At 44.1% G+C, this 19935-nt stretch overlaps 2 protein-coding genes across 2 annotated transcripts; one reads left to right on the top strand and one right to left on the bottom strand.

The window, feature by feature from the left end:
- Positions 1-96: 96 nt before the first annotated feature.
- Positions 97-8129, bottom strand: LOC120055510 (ras-related protein Rab-11B). Its single transcript, XM_039003373.1, has 5 exons — positions 7939-8129; positions 4844-5039; positions 1028-1221; positions 533-613; positions 97-389 (listed from the first exon to the last, which is right to left on the bottom strand). Exons 1-5 carry the CDS (start codon positions 7976-7978, stop codon positions 247-249), a joined length of 654 nt encoding a protein of 217 aa, XP_038859301.1. The 5' UTR covers positions 7979-8129; the 3' UTR covers positions 97-246.
- A 2326-nt stretch (positions 8130-10455) lies between these two features.
- Positions 10456-17511, top strand: LOC120056278 (mitochondrial import inner membrane translocase subunit TIM44-like). Its single transcript, XM_039004525.1, has 13 exons — positions 10456-10485; positions 12931-13035; positions 13171-13344; positions 13633-13713; positions 14293-14442; positions 14746-14879; positions 15035-15120; positions 15412-15504; positions 15724-15848; positions 16152-16202; positions 16676-16765; positions 16952-17062; positions 17321-17511. The coding sequence occupies exons 1-13, from the start codon at positions 10456-10458 to the stop codon at positions 17438-17440; spliced, it is 1350 nt and encodes a 449-aa protein (XP_038860453.1). The 3' UTR covers positions 17441-17511.
- Positions 17512-19935: the final 2424 nt, after the last annotated feature.

Raw genomic sequence — 19935 nt, 5'->3', positions numbered from 1 at the left:
TGGATATTTATGGGATTACTCTCCTTGCAGGTCCAGAAGGTACTGAAGGAGTAAAAAGTAAACGGGTACCATGAAAGAGCTCCACTCAACTACTTGTATTGTAAAATTTAATTTCATGGCATTAATATAATGTGAGTGAACAAGCTATCAAAACCCAAATATTATATATTACACAAAATGAAGGAAGTCGGCACACACAACACTTTGAGATGACAGAAAGGGAGGGACGATGATGGTCGTCATGGGTTACAGGTTCTGGCAGCACTGCAGTTTGTTCCCTTTCTGGTCTGTGGTGGGTGGAACACTTATGTCCACCACATTGTTTCCAGGGGACTCGTCATGGGCAGACCGCTCAGCGATCTGCTTCTGCGATACGATGCGATAGATTTCTGCGGAGAGTAGGCCAGACTGTTGTGGTGGATCTCAATACTTCAAAGAGGATTTCTTTCCTATTCTCTAGTCTACCTAATCTGCACGGGTCTAAAATAAGTTGGGAAATGTGAAAGCAATTAGCTTTGCTCTTCTACTGTACCTGTAAGGATGTTTTTGAAAGCTTCCTCTACATTTGTTGAATCCAAGGCTGAAGTTTCAATAAAGGATAGAGTGTTCTTCTCTGCAGGGTTAAAGAAAAGGCAAAGTGAGTCACACATCAAGAAATTGTTCCAGGACAGAATCCTTCTGAATTACACATTGAGGCTCACTCAATACGCTGCTATGTCCCAATACTATATTCTCCTCCCTTCCCTTGTGATGACCACTGATTATAAAAGTTCCAGATAGGTGAAAGCAACTATATGGTGTTGCTCTCATTTCACTTTCACACTATCCATCTCTTCAGTGGTCACTTAGGACCACAAAATATAAAGAGGAGAGTCTTCCAAGATTGTCCCAACAAGCCCTTATACCCCTGAGCCTGGTCCTAGATGCCATGGTCCTACATGCCATGACAATGACCATAGGAGTTGGCAAGACGGCACAACTAGATCTGGGACCAGGCTATGTTTCCTCTGCCAAAAGATGCAAGTACCTGCAAAAGCCCGGGCCTCGTCCGTGGGCACGGCCCTGAGATGGCGCAGGTCGCTCTTGTTGCCCGCCAGCATGATGACGATGTTGTTGTCTGCATGATCCCTCAGTTCCTTCAACCAGCGCTCCACGTTTTCATAGGTCAAGTGCTTGGCGATGTCATACACTAGGAGAGCACCCACTGCCCCTCTGTAATAGCTGTAGGAAAGAGACTGTGTATCAATCTCAATGCACAAACGGACAACAATGTATGAGTCCCAAGTGAGGCTCCCAAGTCAGGCTCTGATTGATGAGGCTGGTAATCGGCTAGTGCTCAACAAACCCGATCTCGGAGAGCTATAGGGTATGCAGGTTTATGTTCCACACTTCAAACCAGCACTAAAACACCTGATTCAACTAATCAAGGACTTGAGCAGTTGATTGATTTGAATCACCTTTTACCTCTCTGAGACTGATTTGAGACCACTACATTATACATAAAATGGCGCCGGAGAAGAAAGCAGACGTTTTTTTGTTGTTTTTTTTGCGTTGTTTGTAACTTATTTTTTTAAACTTATTTTGTACAGGATGTTCCCGCTACCGTCTCTTATGACCGAAAATAACTTCTGGACATCAGGACTGCGATTACTCACCACGGACTGGCAGAATCCTTTTTTTCCCTTTAACGAGTCTAACGAGCTTGACGCGAACGATATACTGCTTTCTCGGGAACAGGCCCAGATCCCCATGATTTCCGTTAAGAGGAGGCAGAGAAAAAGGGGCCGGAGGGCGGGCTGCCTTCTGAGAATTTGTAGACGATGGAATAAACCCCCACTTCCTTCCATTCTGCTAGCAAACATGCAATCTTTGGACAATAAATTAGATGACCTACGTGGAACATTAAACTACTAACGGGATATTCAAAACTGTAATATCTTATGCTTCACTGAGTCGTGGCTGAACGACGACACTATCAACATACAGCTGGCTGGTTATACGCTGCACCGGCAGGATAGAACAAAGGCGTCTGGTAAGACGGGTGGTGGGCTATGTATTTTTGTAAATAACAGCTGGTGCACGATATCTAAGGAAGTCTCAAGCTATTGCTCGCCTGAGGTAGAGTATCTCATGATAAGCTGTAGACCACACTATCTACCGAGAGAGTTTCCATCTGTATTCTTTGTAGCTGTATACATACCACCACAGACAGGCTGGCACTAAGACAGCATAGAATGAGCTGTATTCCGCCATAAGCAAACAAGAAAACGCTCACCCAGAGGCGGCGCTCCACGTAGCTGGGGACTTTAATGCAAATTTCTATCAGCATGTTAAACGTGCAACCAGAGGGAAAAAAACTCTGGACCACCTGTACTCCACACACAGAGACACATACAAAGCTCTCCCTCGCCCTTCATTTGGCAAATCTGACCATAATTCTATCCTCCCGATTCCTGCTTACAAGCTAAAGTTAAAGCAGGAAGCCCCAGTGACTAGATCCAATAAAGTGGTCAGATGAAGCAGATGCTAAGCTACAGGATTGTTTTGCTAGCACAGACTGGAAAATGTTCCAGGATTCCTCCGATGGCATTGATGAGTACACCACAGCAGTCATTGGCTTTATCAAGAGCATCGATGACGTCGTCCCCACTGTGACCATGCATACATACCCCAACCAGAAGCCATGGATTACAGGCAACATCCGCACCGAGCTAAAGGCTAGAGCTGCCGCTTTCAAGGAGCTGGACTCTAACCCGGAAGCTTATAAGAAATCCAGCTATGCCCGGCGACGAACCATCCAACAGGCAAAGCGTTAATACAGGACTAAGATTGAATTGTACTACACCAGCTCTGACGCTTGTTGGATGTGGCAGGGCTTGCAAACCATTACAGACTACAAAGGGAAGCACAGCCGAGAGCTGCCCAGTGACACGAGCCTACCAGACAAGCTAAACTACTTCTATGCTCGCTTCGAGGCAAATAACACTGAAACATGCATGAGAGTACCAGCTGTTCCGAAAGACTGTGTGCTCACGCTCTCCGCAGCCGATGTAAGACCTTTTAAACAGGTCAACATTCACAATGCCGCAGGGCCAGATGGATTACCAGGACGTGTACTCCGAGCATGCGCTGACCAACTGGCAATTGTCTTCACTGACATTTTCAACCTCTCCCTGTCGGAGTCTGTAATACCAACATGTTTTAAGCAGGCCACCATAGTGCCTGTGCCCAAGAACACTAAGGTAGACTGCCTAAATGACTACTGACCCGTAGCACTCACGTCTGTAGCCATGAAGTGCTTTGACAGGCTGGCTCACATCAACACCATCATCCCAGGAACCCTAGACCCACTCCAATGTGCATACCGCCCCAACAGATCCACAGATGATGCAATCACTATTGCACTCCACACTGCCCTTTCCCACCTGGACAAAAGGAACACCTTTGTGAGAATGCTATTCATTGTCTACAGCTCAGCGTTCAACACCATAGTGCCCTCAAAGCTCATCAATAAGCTAAGGACCCTGGGACTAAACACCTCCCTCTGCAACTGGATCCTGGACTTCCTGACGGGCCGCCACCAGGTGGTAAGGGTAGGTAACAACACATCCGCCATGCTGATCCTCAACACGGGGCCCCTCAGGGGTTCGTGCTCAGTCTCCTCCTGTACTCCCTGTTCACTCACGACTGCACGGCCAGGCACAACTCTAACACCATCATTAAGTTTGCCGATGACACAACAGTGGTAGGCCTGATCACCGACAACGACGAGACAGCCTATAGGGAGGAGGTCAGTGACCTGGCCGTGTGGTGCCAGGACAACAACCTCTCCCTCAAACTGATCAAGACAAAGGAGATGATTGTGTACTACAGGAAAAGGAGAACCGAGCACGCCCCCATTCTCATCGACGGGGCTGCAGTGGAGCAAGTTGAGAGCTTCAAGTTCCTTGGTGTCCACATCACCAGCAAACTAACATGGTCCAAGCACACCAAGACAGTCGTGAAGAGGGCACGACAAAACCTATTCTCCCTCAGGAGACTGAAAAGATTTGGCATGCGTCCTCAGATCCTCAAAAGGTTCTACAGCTGCACCATCGAGAGCATCCTGACTGGTTGCATCACTGCCTGGTATGGCAACTGCTCGGCCTCCGACCGCAAGGCACTACATAGGGTAGAGCGAACGGCCCAGTACATCACTGGGGCCAAGCTTCCTGCCATCCAGGACCTCTATACCAGGCGGTGTCAGAAGAAGGCCCTAAAAATTGTCAAAGACTCCAGCCACCCTAGTCATAGACTGTTCTCTCTCAGTACCGCACGGCAATCAGTACCGGAGCGCCAAGTCTAGGTCCAAGAGGCTTCTAAACAGCTTCTACCCCCCCAAGCCTTAAGACTCCTGAACACCTAATCAAATGGCTATCCAGACTATTTGCAATGCCCCCCTCTCGTACACCGCTGCTGCTTTCTGTTGATATCATCTATGCATAGTCAATTTAATAACTCTACCTTCATGTACATATTACCTCAACAAACAGGTGCCCCCGCACATTGACTCTGTACCGGTACCCCCCTGTATATAGCCTCGCTATTGTTATTTTTGCTGCTGCTCTTTAATTACTTGTTACTTTTATTTCTTATTCTTATCTGTATTTTTTTTAAACTGCATTGTTTGTTAGGGGTTCGTAAGTAAACATTTCACTGTAAGGTCTACACCTGTTGTATTCGGCGCATGTGACAAATAAAATTTGATTTGATTTTGATTACTCTTTTCTGTGATCCTTGCTGACAATCATTTCATTTTCAAGAGGCCTCAACAGGCCGTCTTGAGGGATCCCACACGACTTACGCGGAGGTGATGGCTCTGTAACGTTCCTGTCCAGCCGTGTCCCATATCTGGGCCTTTATCGTCTTCCCATCCACCTGGATGCTGCGGGTGGCAAACTCCACCCCGATGGTGCTCTTACTCTCAAGGTTGAACTCATTCCGTGTGAACCGAGAGAGCAAGTTACTCTTTCCGACGCCCGAGTCCCCAATTAACACAACTGTTGATGAAGAAACAGAGAGAGATATGGAGAGAATGAGATAAAGACTGAGAAAACACACTGGCTGAAATGTATTTAGCCTAATGTCAGATGAGGTAGCCTAGTCAACAGGTATTTCACAGATGTACTAGTATCCCAGGATCCTGGGCTAGAACTTGGATGTCTGCAATCTTCACCGTATGTAACACGGCCCTCCCACCTACGACCGTGTTACATAATGCAGATTTTCTTTTTCAATCCTTCACTCCCATTGACAATATTGAATAAGTGGATGGCTGAAATCGTCCCATTTTGAAGTGGCAAGTGTCTGTATATTTCTGTCAATATTTCTATGCGCTTATGGGTCTTTTGGTTAATCGGTTGCCCTTAATTAACCAAGGAGACATAATAGTTGATGCACAGTTGGAGTGATATCCAACATGTACACAGTGGGACCCCATGGTCACTGTTGAGAAGCACTGAGCTCAATGATACAATAAGAGGCTGACAGAAACAGCCTATTATATTTAGCTGAGATGTCAGGGTTAGGCCTGGCAGTCAGAATGGGGCTGTCGAGGTGGAGTCCTTTTTGTTTTCTCTCAGTACAGGAAATCAAGGTGAACTTTGGCCCTGTGGCATCACGCTGCTGCTGCAGGAAGCTGATTACATGCTCCATCAAACCTATGTTGACAGTTGTGGGACACTTTTTGGTTTCCTGTTTTCAACAGGGTTTCTAAATTATGGCGAGGGAGGAAGAGCAGAACTCTTCATTCTCAGATGTCTAGTCCACAGGGATACTCTGTGTCACATCATAAATAGACCTCTATATGGGGTGTCAGTGGCAAACTGCAGGGTCATTCGATATCATTTCAGCAAGCCATGTCACCCACCATCTCAGATTGTTCTGAAATTGTTTCTGTAGTTATAAACAGATAAGATTAGCTTTCCTGAAACATTATTTTGTTGAAACATAATTTGATCTTTGAGAAATTAAGCTAATTGATTGCACCTAAATTGGCCATTTTTAATTTAAAGGATTCATATCATCGTCAATAAATATATTACCTAACATCTGATTTGGACCATAATTCTATCTAACAATGATTAAGACATGAGGAATCCCCAAAAATGATCAATAGCCACCCACAGACCCCCCACACCAATCCCACCCCAACAACCAGTGCTTTAAAAATATGTTGTGTCATAAATGCTCACATGATACACTACATGACCAAAAGTATGTGGACACCTGCTCGTCGAACATCTCATTCCAAAATCATGGGCATTAATATGGAGTTGGTCCCCCCTTTGCTGCTATAACAGCCTCTACTCTTCTGGGAAGGCTTTCCACTAGATGTTGGAACATTGCTGTGGGGATTTACTTTCATTTAGCCACGAGCAGTAGTCGGGCACTGATGTTGGGCAATAAGGCCTGGCTCGCAGTCGGCGTTCCAATTCATCCCAAAGGTGTTTGATGGGGTTGAAATCAGGGCTCTGTGCAGGCCAGTCAAGTTCTTCCACATCGATCTCGACAAACCATTTATGTATGGACCTCGCTTTGTGCACAGGGTCATTGTCACGCTGAAACAGGAAAAGACCGTCCCAAACATTTGCCACAAAGTTGGAAGCATAGAATCGTCTAGAATGTCGTTGTATGCTGTAGAGTTAAGATTTCCCTTCACTGGAACTAAGGGACCTAGCCCAAACCATGGAAAACACCCCCAGATCATTATTCCTCCTCCACCAAACTTTACAGTTGGCACTATGCATTTATGCAGATAGCGTTCTCCTGGCATCCGCCAGATTCGTCCGTTGGACTTCCAGATTAATCACTTCAGAGAGCTTCCACCGCTCCAGTGTCCAATGGCGGCGAGCTTTACACCACTCCAGCTGACGTTTGGCATTGCGCATGGTGATCTTAGGCTTGTGTGTGGCTGCTCGGCCATGGAAACCCATTTCATGAAGTCCCCGACGAACAGTTATTGTGCTTAAGTTGCTTCCAGGGGCAGTTTCAAACTCGGTAGTGAGTGTTGCAACCGAGGACAGATGATTTTAACGCCCTACGCGTTTCAGCACTCAGTGGTCCCATTCTGTGAGCTTGTGTGGCCTACCACTTCGCGGCTGAACCGTTGCTGCTCCTAGACATTTCCACTTCACAATAACAGCACTTACAGTTGACCGGGGCAGCTCTAGTAGGACAAAAATGTCACGTCTGAGTTGTTAGGATGCCACCTTTCTATGACGGTGCCACATTGAAAGTCACTGAGCTCTTCAGTAAGGCCATTCTACTGCCAATGTTTGTCTATGGAGATTGCATGGCTGTGTGCTCGATTGTATACACCTGTCAGCAACGGGTGTGGCTGAAATAGCCTAATCCACTCATTTGAATAGGTGTCCACATACTTTTGTATATATAGCGTATGTCAAAACATTTCACTGTCAGCTGAACACAATAAACATCCACAGTTACAGTAGGTCTAGGCCTAGATAAATGCAAAATTTGCATATTGGCCTATAGGCTACAAGTAACTACACAAAATGTAACTTCATATAGCTCTTTAAACCATAAAAGGGAAAACAGAGTTCTTGTCAGTAACCGATTTACAAATAGTAACTCTTTTATGGGTTTATCAAAGTTGATCAAGTCAAAGAGGCAACGCAGATAGGGCGTTTGTTGCATCTTACTTATAGATATAATTGCGGGCGTTGTTACAATGTTACAATGACAGCATTTATGTAGCCATAGTAGCAAACGTTTTCCACCAGAGACTGATACAATGTTTCTTTCAAAACCATTCCTCCAAACTATTTGTTATGATTCGTTCAAAAAAAGGCTGATGTCTGATTTGTCTTTAGAATTAAACAATCACATAATTATTGAAGGTGCTATCAACGGGGGGCTGCAGTCATCAACATGTACCTTTGAACAAGAAGTCGTATTCATCGTCTCTGTTCCCCATTCTAGACGAGGCCGCTCCAACGCTTCTTCCGGAAAATAATTAGTCAAATAGTTTGTCTCTGAATTACCTGTATGTACAGGAGAAAATGACATAAATTTGAAAGACAATGCGCCAATGCTGCCTGTCAACCAGGCTGACCGCAGGAAGAGCGTCTCCCCGAAATCTGCAGAAGGGGAGGAGTCCCTGTTTCCATGCCTTCCACACGGTGCCGCTGCTGTTTGTGATACTAATAGGAAACAAAGCACAACCTATGCCTCCTGTGAGCAATTGAAGGGGTGTTGGACGCTCAGTTTGCTTATCACACGTTAACTGCTTCATACATATAGTTCATGTCCTAAATTGGCAGTGGGCCGTTGTGCTAATGGCTGATCCCTGCTACTGCATTTCTTCACTGTAGCCTACTTGAAGGTCTGCTTATAAACCTAACCTGTCTGCAAAGCATTGTCTCATACATAAATGATTATTAATATTAGACAATAAATGTAGGTATACTATGAGCATCTGCAATGTATATTCATTTTCATTTTTAGCAGGTCTTTTAACCAAGTACAGGTTGGAAGGTACAGACCGTCAACTAAATTGTTACAGCTGTCTCATGAACATTAACGACTCTCAATACTTACATCAATTTAAAATATATATGTATATTTATTACTTATTAATATTACTAAAGTATATTCTCTCTCCTCATGTATCTTATAGTGGCAATCACAATCAAGAGAAAGTCAGGCTGAGAGGTGAGGTATTGCAGACTGCTATTACAATGTCATTACCACATTCTCTGCCAAGGTTTTTAAGCAGGTCAACACTCGTAAGGCTGCGGTGCCGGACGGCATTCCAGGGCGCGTTCTCAGAGCATGCGCAGAACAGCTGTCAGGCATATTCACCATCCTTTTCAACCTTTCCTTGTCCCAGTCTGTAATCCCCACGTCTCAAGCTGACCACCACCACCATTCCTGTTCTCAAGAACTCTAACGCTACCTGCCACAATCACTACCGCCCTGTAGCACTCACATCTGTGTGATCATGCTCTCCGTAGCCGATGTAAGACCTTTAAACAAATTACCATTCACAAGGCTGCAGGGCCAGAAGGATTGCCAAGACGCACACTCAGAGCATGTGCTGATCAGCTGGAAAGTGTCTTCACTGACATTTTCAACCTCTCCCTGACCCAATCTGTAATACCTACATGTTTCAAGCAGACCACCATAGACCCTGTGCCCAAAAACATCAAGGTAATCTGTCTAAATGACTATCGCCCCGTACTGTAGCACTCACATCTGTAGCCATGGAATGCTTTGAAACGCTGGTCATGGCTCACCTCAAAACCATCATCCCAGCCACCCTGGATCCACTCCAATTCACATACTGCCCCAACAGGTCCATAGACAACGCAATCTCAATTGCACTCCACACTGCCCTCACCCACCTAGATAAGAGAAATACCTATGTGAGAATGCTGTTCATTGACTACAGCTCAGCGTTCAACACCATAGTCCCCTCCAAGCTCATCACCAAGCTTGTGACCCTGGGACTGGGACACACATTCATACTGATGTTACATGCACGGGGACACACACACTCACATACAATCATCATATATGCTGCTGCTACTCTGTTTATCATACATCCTGATGCCTAGTCACCCTATCCCTATACATATCTACCTCTACCACTCCAGTATTCCTGCACATTGTAAATATGGTATTGGCACTGACTCTGGAACTGACCCTGTATATAGCTTACTTACTTTCTCTTGTTCTTATTTCTATGTCTTGTGTGTTTTTGTTCTACTTGACTTTTAATTGTTTTTGTAGTAGTACTGATATTGATTACTGCAATGTTGGGAAAGAGCAAGCAAGAAATGTATTTCACAATAAAAACTTCAAACTTGAAATTTGAGAGGGAACACCCAGACTTTCGTCAACAAGAACTAGGACATTACAAATATTTTCCAAGGTGTGAGATAATTAGCTTGTTCTCTGTAATAAGGAATATCGTATAGCTTTGGAATCATGACATTGCATACTTTCGAGGAAAATAGGCAGGTTTCTCATACCCCGAGAAGGGATTGCGTGATGATTAGCTTAGCAACTCCGTGACGCAGCATGACAACGTGAACGCGATTGGTCGACAGTCAGTTGCTTGCTTGCATTCATTGCCAATGGGATTCCTATTTCTCCATTGATCTAATGTCTCTTTTGCGGAGGATCGTCCCTAGTTACCACGGACACAGTCGAAATTATGGCTAAACCTCGCCCATTTCTACAATGTATCTTCTTAAAATCTGATGTTAACACTAACCTTAACCACACTGCTAACCTTATGCCTAACCCGAACCTTAAACTAAGACCAAACATCTATTTTTTGTTTTCATAAATGTTTATGATACAACCAATTTTTGACTTTTGGTAACTAGTGAAAACCTCAGCGGAGTTACACGTGGTCACGTCACGTGCGTTATCATTCAGATCAAGATGGCAGCCTCCGTGTGTCGGTGCTATGAGGTGAGATTATGCACATTCGTTTTCACATTTCTCCCCCTGGCTTGCACTGCTGAAGAGTGGATGTTGACGAAATTGTTTTAGGGATCTATATTTAACGTTTAAGAGGAACACTCATTTTACGTTATTTCGTGAAAACGTTATATCCTCTGAAGACAGTTATGAATGGATGAATGGGCCAGTCGGTGTTCGTTCGATAGCTAAACATGTCAAGCATTCTTCATAGCCTATTAATATTGTACATAACTGGTCAGTTCGTCTGCTTGTCGGAAATAATTCGTACATCAAACAGGTCTGTAAATAATAGCTCACCATAGCCAGGACAGTTAGAGCATGTTTTGTAATATTGTAACGACCCTGTGTTTATAAGCGCGGAAATCGACTCTGCCGCTTGAGCATGCTTTTGCGGCACAGTCGATAGCGCGCCGGACTTCGGGCTAGGAGGTCGAGGGTTCGAGACCTGCTCCCTGCTGTTTCATTACACTGGTGTCAGAAGTGATCGGACCTCGCATCCACGACAGTGCGTGTGCTTGGCCGGTGAGCGCGTTCCTGTAAGACGTAAAGTCGCAAGCTAGCGCGAGGACGCGCTCTTTGAAAGGAGGGAGTAGTGTAACGACCCTGTGTTTATAAGCGCGGAAATCGACTCTGCCGCTCGAGCATGCTTTTGCGGCACAGTCGATAGCGCGCCGGACCTCGGGTTAGGAGGTCGATGGTTCGAGACCCGCTCCCTGCCTGTTTCATTACACTGGTGTCAGAAGTGATCGGACCTCGCATCCACGACAGTGCGTGTGCTTGGCCGGTGAGCGCGTTCCTGTAAGACGTAAAGTCGCAAGCTAGCGCGAGGACGCGCTCTTTGAAAGGAGGGAGTAGTGTAACGACCCTGGGTTTATAAGCGCGGAAATCGACTCTGCCGCTTGAGCATGCTTTTGCGGCACAGTCGATAGCGCGCCGGACCTCGGGCTAGGAGGTCGAGGGTTCGAGACCTGCTCCCTGCTGTTTCATTACAATATCTTTAATGGGAGTGTTTTTTAATTGAACCTTTATTTAACGAGGCAAGTCAGTTAAGAACAAATTATTATTTACAATGACGGCCTACTCCAGAACCCCCCCCTTTCTAATTTCCTTAATTTTGTGGCTAGACTTTAAAAAATACTAGTCGAATAAGACATTGGAGAGGACGAATTTTGGCAAAGATAAATATTTATAGACGAATACAAATCAGTAGCGGATTTAGGTACGGGCGGCATCTTGCCGGGGCTGAAGGGGTGGTTCGCCCCATACAAGCTAGAACCGCCACATACACCAAACCGAAAACTGCAGACAAAAATAAAATGCTTTGTGCTACTAAGATCAGTGAAATGTAGGCTAAACTGACAACAGAGTGAAGAGTAGAAATCTCATCTAGCAAGCAAGTCGCAGCAATGAAGAACGCGATGGGGGGGAGATTTTCTGCACAATCACGGCCTGGATTCGAACCAGGCCGAGATGCAGTGCCTTAGACCGCTGCGCCACTCGGGAGCCCAATAGGAATGTCTTCAGTAGGATTTGTCTTGTCATAGCGTCAGTAGAAATGTCTTGTCATAGCGTCAGTAGGATTTGTCTTGTCATAGCTTCAGTAGGAATGTCTTCTCATAGCTTCAGTAGGAATGTCTTGTCATAGCTTCAGTAGGAATGTCTCGTCATCGCGTCAGTAGGAATGTCTCGTCATAGCTTCAAGTAGGAATGTCTCGTCATAGCTTCAAGTAGGAATGTCTCGTCATAGCTTCAAGTAGGAATGTCTCGTCATAGCTTCAAGTAGGAATGTCTCGTCATAGCTTCAAATAGGAATGTCTCGTCATAGCTTCAAATAGGAATGTCTCGTCATAGCTTCAAATAGGAATGTCTCGTCATAGCGCCAGTAGGAATATATTTTGGAAATCAGACTGGGTCTCAATTTACTGCTGCGAGGTGGAATTTTTTTAGGTTGCTAAATTAGTTTTGCAGCCAGCTATCTAAACTTGTTATGGTTGATTTACCTGGGGGCCCCACTGATTTTGGTAGTCACTCACTCAGACATAATATTTAAAAAACTGCAAACATTTCTCTCCACCCTACGGCAAAATGTGTAGAATGGCAGGAAATTAGCTGTAAAATAGCACATTTTCCTCTCCGCCCCATGGCAGAATGAGTTGAATTGCAGGAAATTAGTTATAACATTTCTAAATCTTCTCTACACCTCATGGCAAAATGTGTACAAATGCTCGAATTAACTCTAAAATGTAAAAATATTTTCTCTGCTGTCAAGAGCGGGGCCACTAATGTTTTGCCCGCAAGAGGGTGTGTATGGATGTGGGTACGCAGATCCGCAGGGTACGCAGATCCCAGCTCCTCATGATGAGTTCAGATTTTTTGTGGCCCCCACCCCCATCAAAGTTGCCCATCCCTGGCCTATGTTGTTCTTCTCTTTAGCTGGTCGGAAGACGTCTTCTGCTCCTGCCATCCCGTGCTGTCGTCTCCTCATTCAAGAGAGGAGATACCTACAGGATATGTGGGTCTCCGGCTGTCCCTGTGCAGGTAAAGACCAAAGCATTATCATCATTGACCTTCAATTAATGAACGATCTGGAGGTAGCTAACTAGCGTTAGCTAACACACAAACTCTTAACATGGTTTCTGTCATTCACTCATAATTGTGCCCTCTTTCTCCCAGGTGCGGTATGCGTCAGAACGACCTAGTCGTAAAGGCTTTTTCAGGGAGTTTGTGGAGAACCTGAGGCAGGAGTTTGGGAAGGACAAGGAGATGAAGGAGAACATCAAGAAGTTCAGAGAGGAGGCCAAGAGGCTAGAGGAGTCGGATGCCCTGCAACAGGCTCGGAGGAAATTTGTAAGCTTAAATTTTTATTTTGGAATGTGATGTACCTGTAAGGCAATGGTACCAACCTTGGTTGTGCAGACTTTTTTTCACCAGCCCATCCCTAACCTTCAACTAGTGAAGGTCTTGACAATAAGTTCAAAAGGTTGTGTCAGTGCTGGGCTGAAACAAAAGCCTGCACACGCTGTTGCTGTCCTGGACCGGGGTTGGTGACAACTGGATAAACATTTTTAACCTGTGTTACAAACACATACTTGTAATCAAGGATACTCATCAAGCTCAATTCTTTATTTCCTCCAGAAAACCATTGAGTCTGAAACCGTTAAGACCTCTGAGGTGTTCAAGAAGACCTTTGGGACTCTGTCTGAAACTGTGAAGGAGGTGAGTCATTTTCACTCTTTCAAATGATTTATAGAAGTAATTGACATTAGGCCTAAGTGCAAATATTTCAAGTCCTTTATATCTTATCAATGGGGTTTATCTATATTTGAAAAAATAAATAAAAATGCTCCATGAAGTAACCCAAAAATGTTTACCCCACCATCTTGCCTGTTTCAAATCTTCTCTCATTGATCGAGACAGGTGAGTGTCTACACTTTGGGGTGGAATCACCAGTCTCAATCAATGAGAGAAGATTTGAAATAGACATTGTTGGATTGCTTTGGCGCATTTTCTAAATTCAAAATGAACCACCTGCAACTGGACACAGACATGTTATAAGATGCATGTTTGGCCAAATCGAGAACGAAGATAGTATCGCCAAGTTAAGGTTGGTCGAAAATTCGCGGTGCTACAGTGAAACAGTACTGTCCTGTAACGATTAATGGCGAGTCAAATTAGCCCGTTACAAATCTGTAGCTATGTTTTTAAAGTAGCTCACCACAACTCTTTCTGAAGTCTTTCTCACATCCATGATAATGCCTGAACTCTAAAGTCATTCTATTGTCTATGTTTGTCCAGGGCCTTGAGGAGGTGACCCGTACAGACCTGGGGAAGAAAATTAAGGAGGGGGTGAAGGAGGCAGCCAAGACTGCCAGGCACTCGGTTGAGTCTGTGTCCAAGGGGGGAGAGAAGCTGGGAGCGACCAGCGCCTTCAGGGCCATCTCACAGGTCAGAGACTGACATTAAAACAAGCAACCCACCTCTCCATTGAAGGAAATGTGTTAATGCTTTATTTATTTTTAGTTCTTGGTCTGCTTTTAACCCAGCTGCTGCTTAAGAATTGACTTGGTTACATGGTTATTACTGATCATTAAGCACCAGAATGTAGAAGGTGTTACCAGTTGTTCTGGGTAAATACCAGCTGTTGAAGGACATTGAAGCATGACCTCGAGGCTGAAAATGGTGTAAAACGTCATGGATTCTATGGAATCATTTTACTGATCTCATCTGTTCCCCTCTTTGTGTGTACAGGGGATGAAGTCAGTGAAGAGAGAGATTGATGTGGTGGACGATGGTACTTATAGGGCTCCTTCTCAACTCAGGAAGAGGAGGGAATTTTCCTCCAAGGGAGGTGACAGCGACAACCGAGTGTTTGAGGCCAACGAGTATGTCCCTTGTTCATAGCCATGACATAGTTATAACAGATACGTTTTCCCATTCACTGACAATGCTATGGGTGTCCATTCAGCCATGCTTGAAACTATTAGGAAATACAACCTATTGATGTAACTAGTCTATGTTGATCTATGTTGATTTATAGAGAGGATGTGGGTGTTGTGCTGCACAAGGATTCTAAGTGGTACACACAGTGGAAGGACTTTAAAGACAACAACATGGTTTTCAACAGTAAGATAATGTTATTGTGTTTCATCAGAGGTAGTTACATGAGTGATGTAATCATAGGTCACATTTTATGGTTGAGTGCACTTCACTGGCTTGTCAGCAGGTGGCACTATATTCATGGGCAATTTAATACCTCAATGTCAAGTATATCTGAAATGGGATTTTTCCTGATCAAGAAACATTTTCTATGACATTGTATCTTATTCCATGTTCTGTGGATGGTCCCAGAGTCTTGGAAGTCTTTGGGATATTTTCAGCTCGGTGTTTCTTATGTTGCTTCCCCTCTCTCCTCAGGGTTCTTTGAGATGAAAATGAAGTATGACGAGAGTGACAACGCTCTTGCCAGAGCATCTCGAGCTGTGACCGACAGAGTCACCGATCTACTAGGTAAACAACCTCTCCGTTTTTGTTTTTTTATTCTGTCTGTTGAATAATCCTATCAGTCTGAGGGGTTTAATGGGTGTATTCATTTTCGCTTTTATATTGTCTGGTTTGTCAATGGCCACAAGGTGACTACCCTCTTTTCTTTCGTAAGTTCTGATAGATGGTAGGACTACAGAGGTTTCCACTATTTTGCCATTAAATCCGTGTTTATTTGGTTGGCAGGTGGTCTCTTCTCCACCACGGAGATGTCTCAGGTGCTGACAGAGATCTTAAAGGCAGATCCCAGCTTCGACAAGGACTCCTTTCTCAAACAGTGCGAGAAGGACATCATCCCCAACATCCTAGAGGTAAGGGGCCCGAACACTTCCTTTAACACTTTTTAAGCATTTTTGTACATCAATGTTTTGCTATTTTCAATTGTAATAATACATGAGTACTTTTAGCTATTTTAACTTTTGAAATGCGTAACACTAGTGCAGTCTATAGGCCACTAGAGTTGAATAGATGTTTCAAACATATAGATACTGCATGCTAAATATCTATGTAAAGTAACTACATTTACATGCATCCAGAGCGACTTACATTTCATACTTTATTTTCTCTCCATACTAATGTCCTCGAACGCACCTTTGTCCTTCTGTCTTCTGCAGGCTATGATCCGCGGTGAGCTTGAAATGCTGAAAGACTGGTGCTATGAAGCCGTGAGTACTTTCATACAGACAGCATGCTTTCTTTTCCTTTCCCACTTTCCACTTTTCTTGATGTCTGTACAAAAGGGTTTACTTTGTGTTTGTCCGAGATATTTTGTGTTCGTTTTTCTTAGCAGGTCACGTACTTTTCGATTGAAAGGAACCTCTTAAAAGTTCTTGTTCCAAATAGCTTTCTTCCTTCAGAGGTGGTCCTGCGTGTTTTTTATTTTTTTTAAAAATAAGTATTTTACCTTTTATTTAACTAGGCAAGTCAGTTAAGAACAAATTCTTATTTTCAATGACAGCCTAGGAACAGTGGGTTAACTGCCTTGTTCAGGGGCAGAACAACAGATTTTTACCTTGTCAGCTCGGGGATTCCATCTTGCAACCTTTCGGTTACTAGTCCAACGCTTTAACCGCTAGGCTACCCTGTGTGGTTGATGTCTTGTGAATGTGTTTTAACCCTCCTCTCTCTCCGTCCTCAGACATACAGTCAGCTGGCCCACCCCATCCAACAGGCCAGGGCCCTGGGTCTAATGTTCCAGTCCAAGGTCCTAGATATAGACAACATAGATGTAAGTACATGACTGTGTCTCTCAGGCCCAACCGGGCAATGTCCTGTACAAGTCACCAACGTTTTGGACGCATGCTGATTTAGTCTTTTTTACAGGTTTAACATTTTTCTATATCTCTGTTATATACGTTCTCTTCTCTCCTCACTCATTTATTCATTCAGTTACTCTTTAATCTCTGTCTCTCAGTTGGCGATGGGGAAGCTCATGGATCAAGGCCCCGTGTTGATCATCACCTTCCAGGCCCAGGTGGTCATGGTGATTCGTAGTCCCAAGGGAGACCTGGTGGAAGGAGATCCGGTGAGTTACTTCCTAAAAGGGTACTCTCTATCCTGGCAGATTTTGTCCGGGTCACTTTGCCCCACAACCGGTCTCTCTCCTGCCTTCGATGGTATCTTTTGTTCTACTTCCCTAACCCTGTTTCTAACTCTGTTTCTTCTATTCCATTCTTCTAACCGTTGCCCTTTTTCGTCGACTGCTGGTGATATGTCTTGTTGCTCCCACCTTTTCCTTCTCTCCTAACCTTTTCTCTAACGTTTTCTCTCTCCCCTCCCCCAGGAGAAGGTGTTGAGGATGATGTACGTGTGGGCTCTGTGTCGTGACCAGGAGGAGCTCAACCCCGACGCGGCCTGGAGACTACTGGACATGTCTGCCTCCAGCACCGAGCAGGCTCTTTGAGAGATGAGGGACCAGACAAAGGGACGCTCCCAGGACACACACACACGTCCAGGTTCTACACACACAAGCCAGTGTACACCGCAACATCACACATATCCAGGAGCCACACTGTATGTCAAGAGGACGTGGCGGCATGTCACTTTCCAGATGTGTACTAGAGTGGTGTGTTTGTGGTTAGTCCTTATGACGCAGATGGGATCTTCTACTGGTGTGTGTGGTCTTGGAAACGAAATGGTGTATACGGACACGAAGTGAAAGGACAGTTTGTTTTCAGTTGTGCGCCGGGGCCTCCCACTCATCTTTCTATTCTGGTTAGAGCACGTTTGCGTTGTTCTGTGAAGGGAGTAGTACACAGCGTTGTACGAGATCTTAAGTTTCTTGGCAATTTCTCACATGGAATAGCCTTAATTTCTCAGAACAAGAATAGACTGACGAGTTTCAGAAGGAAGTTCTTTGTTTCTGGCCATTTTGGCCTGTAATCGAACCCACAAATGCTGATGCTCCAGATACTCAACTAGTCTAAAGAAGGCCCGTTTTATTGCTTCTTTAATCAGAACAACAGTTTTCAGCTGTGCTAACATAATTGCAAAAAGGTTTTCTAATGATCAATTAGCCTTTTAAAATGATAAACTTGGATTAGCTAACACAACGTGCCATTGGAACACAGGAGTGATGGTTGCTGATAATGGGCCTCTGTATGCCTATGTAGATATTCCATTTTTTTTTTAAATTGGCGTTTCTAGTTACAATAGTCATTTACAACATTAACAATGTCTACACTGTATTTCTGATCAATTTGATGTTTTAATGGACAAAAATGTGCATTTCCTTCAAAAAAACAAGGACATTTGTTTGAATAGTGATATTTATGCTTTTTACAGAAAGGCAAAAAAACTGTTAAGATAAATAGGATATCTATGTATGTTTAAAGATCCATTTTGTCACGTGTACAAATATTAATGGAAATTCAGACTAACTGTAAAATATGTCAAACTGCTTCATTGCAAGCTAGGGTGGGACCACAGTCAGGCTTGTCGTAAGGCAGCTACTTTTTCAGCTGAACCTCATTGACATTGCACTAATGTTCTCAGTACTTCCAGATGTACGTATATGGTACTGTACGAGAGATGACTGCCTACAACGGGTATGTTTATGGCTGTTTTTAGATTTTAGATTTTTCTTTGCATTTCACGTTTATTTTTTGATTGTATTACAAGATTTTCACATCAGGAAACTGGAATACTGGTAACAAAGTGTTATTTTTGTTAACCATAACTCAATAACAGAAAATAATATTTCAGGAGGTGTTGTAGCCAACTGATTTGAGTGTTCCATTCAGAGTTGGTTCTAGCATGGGGGAATGTGAAGTCTCATGACCGGGCATAATCATATTTCAGCCGTCTATATAGATGTAAATCTAATGCTCTGAGATGGATTATTCATCAAAACAAGGACCATCATTCTAACAAAAATATGGTTTAATGTTGTGACCTCTAGGATATAAACCTGGAGTTTTTATGGGAACATTTTACTTGGACCATGAATGTGTTGACAGAAGGTCAGTTTCTAACAGACGAGAAACTGAATATATATATATATATATATACACACACAGTGCCTTCGGAAAATATTCATATCCCTTGACTTATTCCACATTTTGTTACGTTACAGCCTTATTCTAAAATGGATTAAATAAATACAAATCCTCAGCAGTCTACACACAATACTCCATAATGACAAAGCGAAAACAGGTTTTTAGAAATGTTTGCACATTTATTAAAAACGGAAATACCTTATTTACGTAAGTATTCAGACTCTTTGGTATGAGACTCGCAATTGAGAGCAGGTGCATCCTGTTTCCTTTGATCATCCTTGATGTTTCTACAACTTGGTTGGAGTCCACCTGTGGTAAATTCAATTGATTGGACAACAAATTGGGAAGGCACAGACCTTCCCACAGTTGACAGTGCATGTCAAAGCAAAAACTAATCCATGAGGTCGAAGGAATTGTCCGTAGAGTGCCGAGACAGGATTGTGTCGAGGCACAGATCTGGGGAAGGTTACCAAAACATTTCTGCAGCATTGAAGGTCCCCAAGAACGCAGTGGCCTCCATCATTCTTAAATGGAAGAAGTTTGGAACCGCCAAGACTCTTCCGAGCTGGCCGCCTGGCCAACTGAGCAATAAGGGAGGTGACCAAGAACCCGATAGTCACTCTGACAGCGCTCCAGAGTTCCTCTGGAGATGGGAGAACCTTCCAGAAGGACAACCATCTCTGCAGCACTCCACCAATCAGGCCTTTATGGTAGACTGGCCAGACGGAAGCCACTCCTCAGTAAAAGGCAAATGACAGCCCACTTGGAGTTTGCCAAAAGGCACCTAAAGACTGACCATGAGAAGCAAGATTATCTGGTCTGATGAAACCAAGATTGAACTGTTTGGCTTGAATGCCAAGCGTCACGTATGGAGGAAACCTGGCACCATCCCTACAGTGAA

Source organism: Salvelinus namaycush, chromosome 11, assembly GCF_016432855.1.
Source record: "Salvelinus namaycush isolate Seneca chromosome 11, SaNama_1.0, whole genome shotgun sequence".
Lineage (NCBI taxonomy): Eukaryota > Metazoa > Chordata > Actinopteri > Salmoniformes > Salmonidae > Salvelinus > Salvelinus namaycush.
This window is presented reverse-complemented; position numbering and strand designations above follow the sequence as displayed.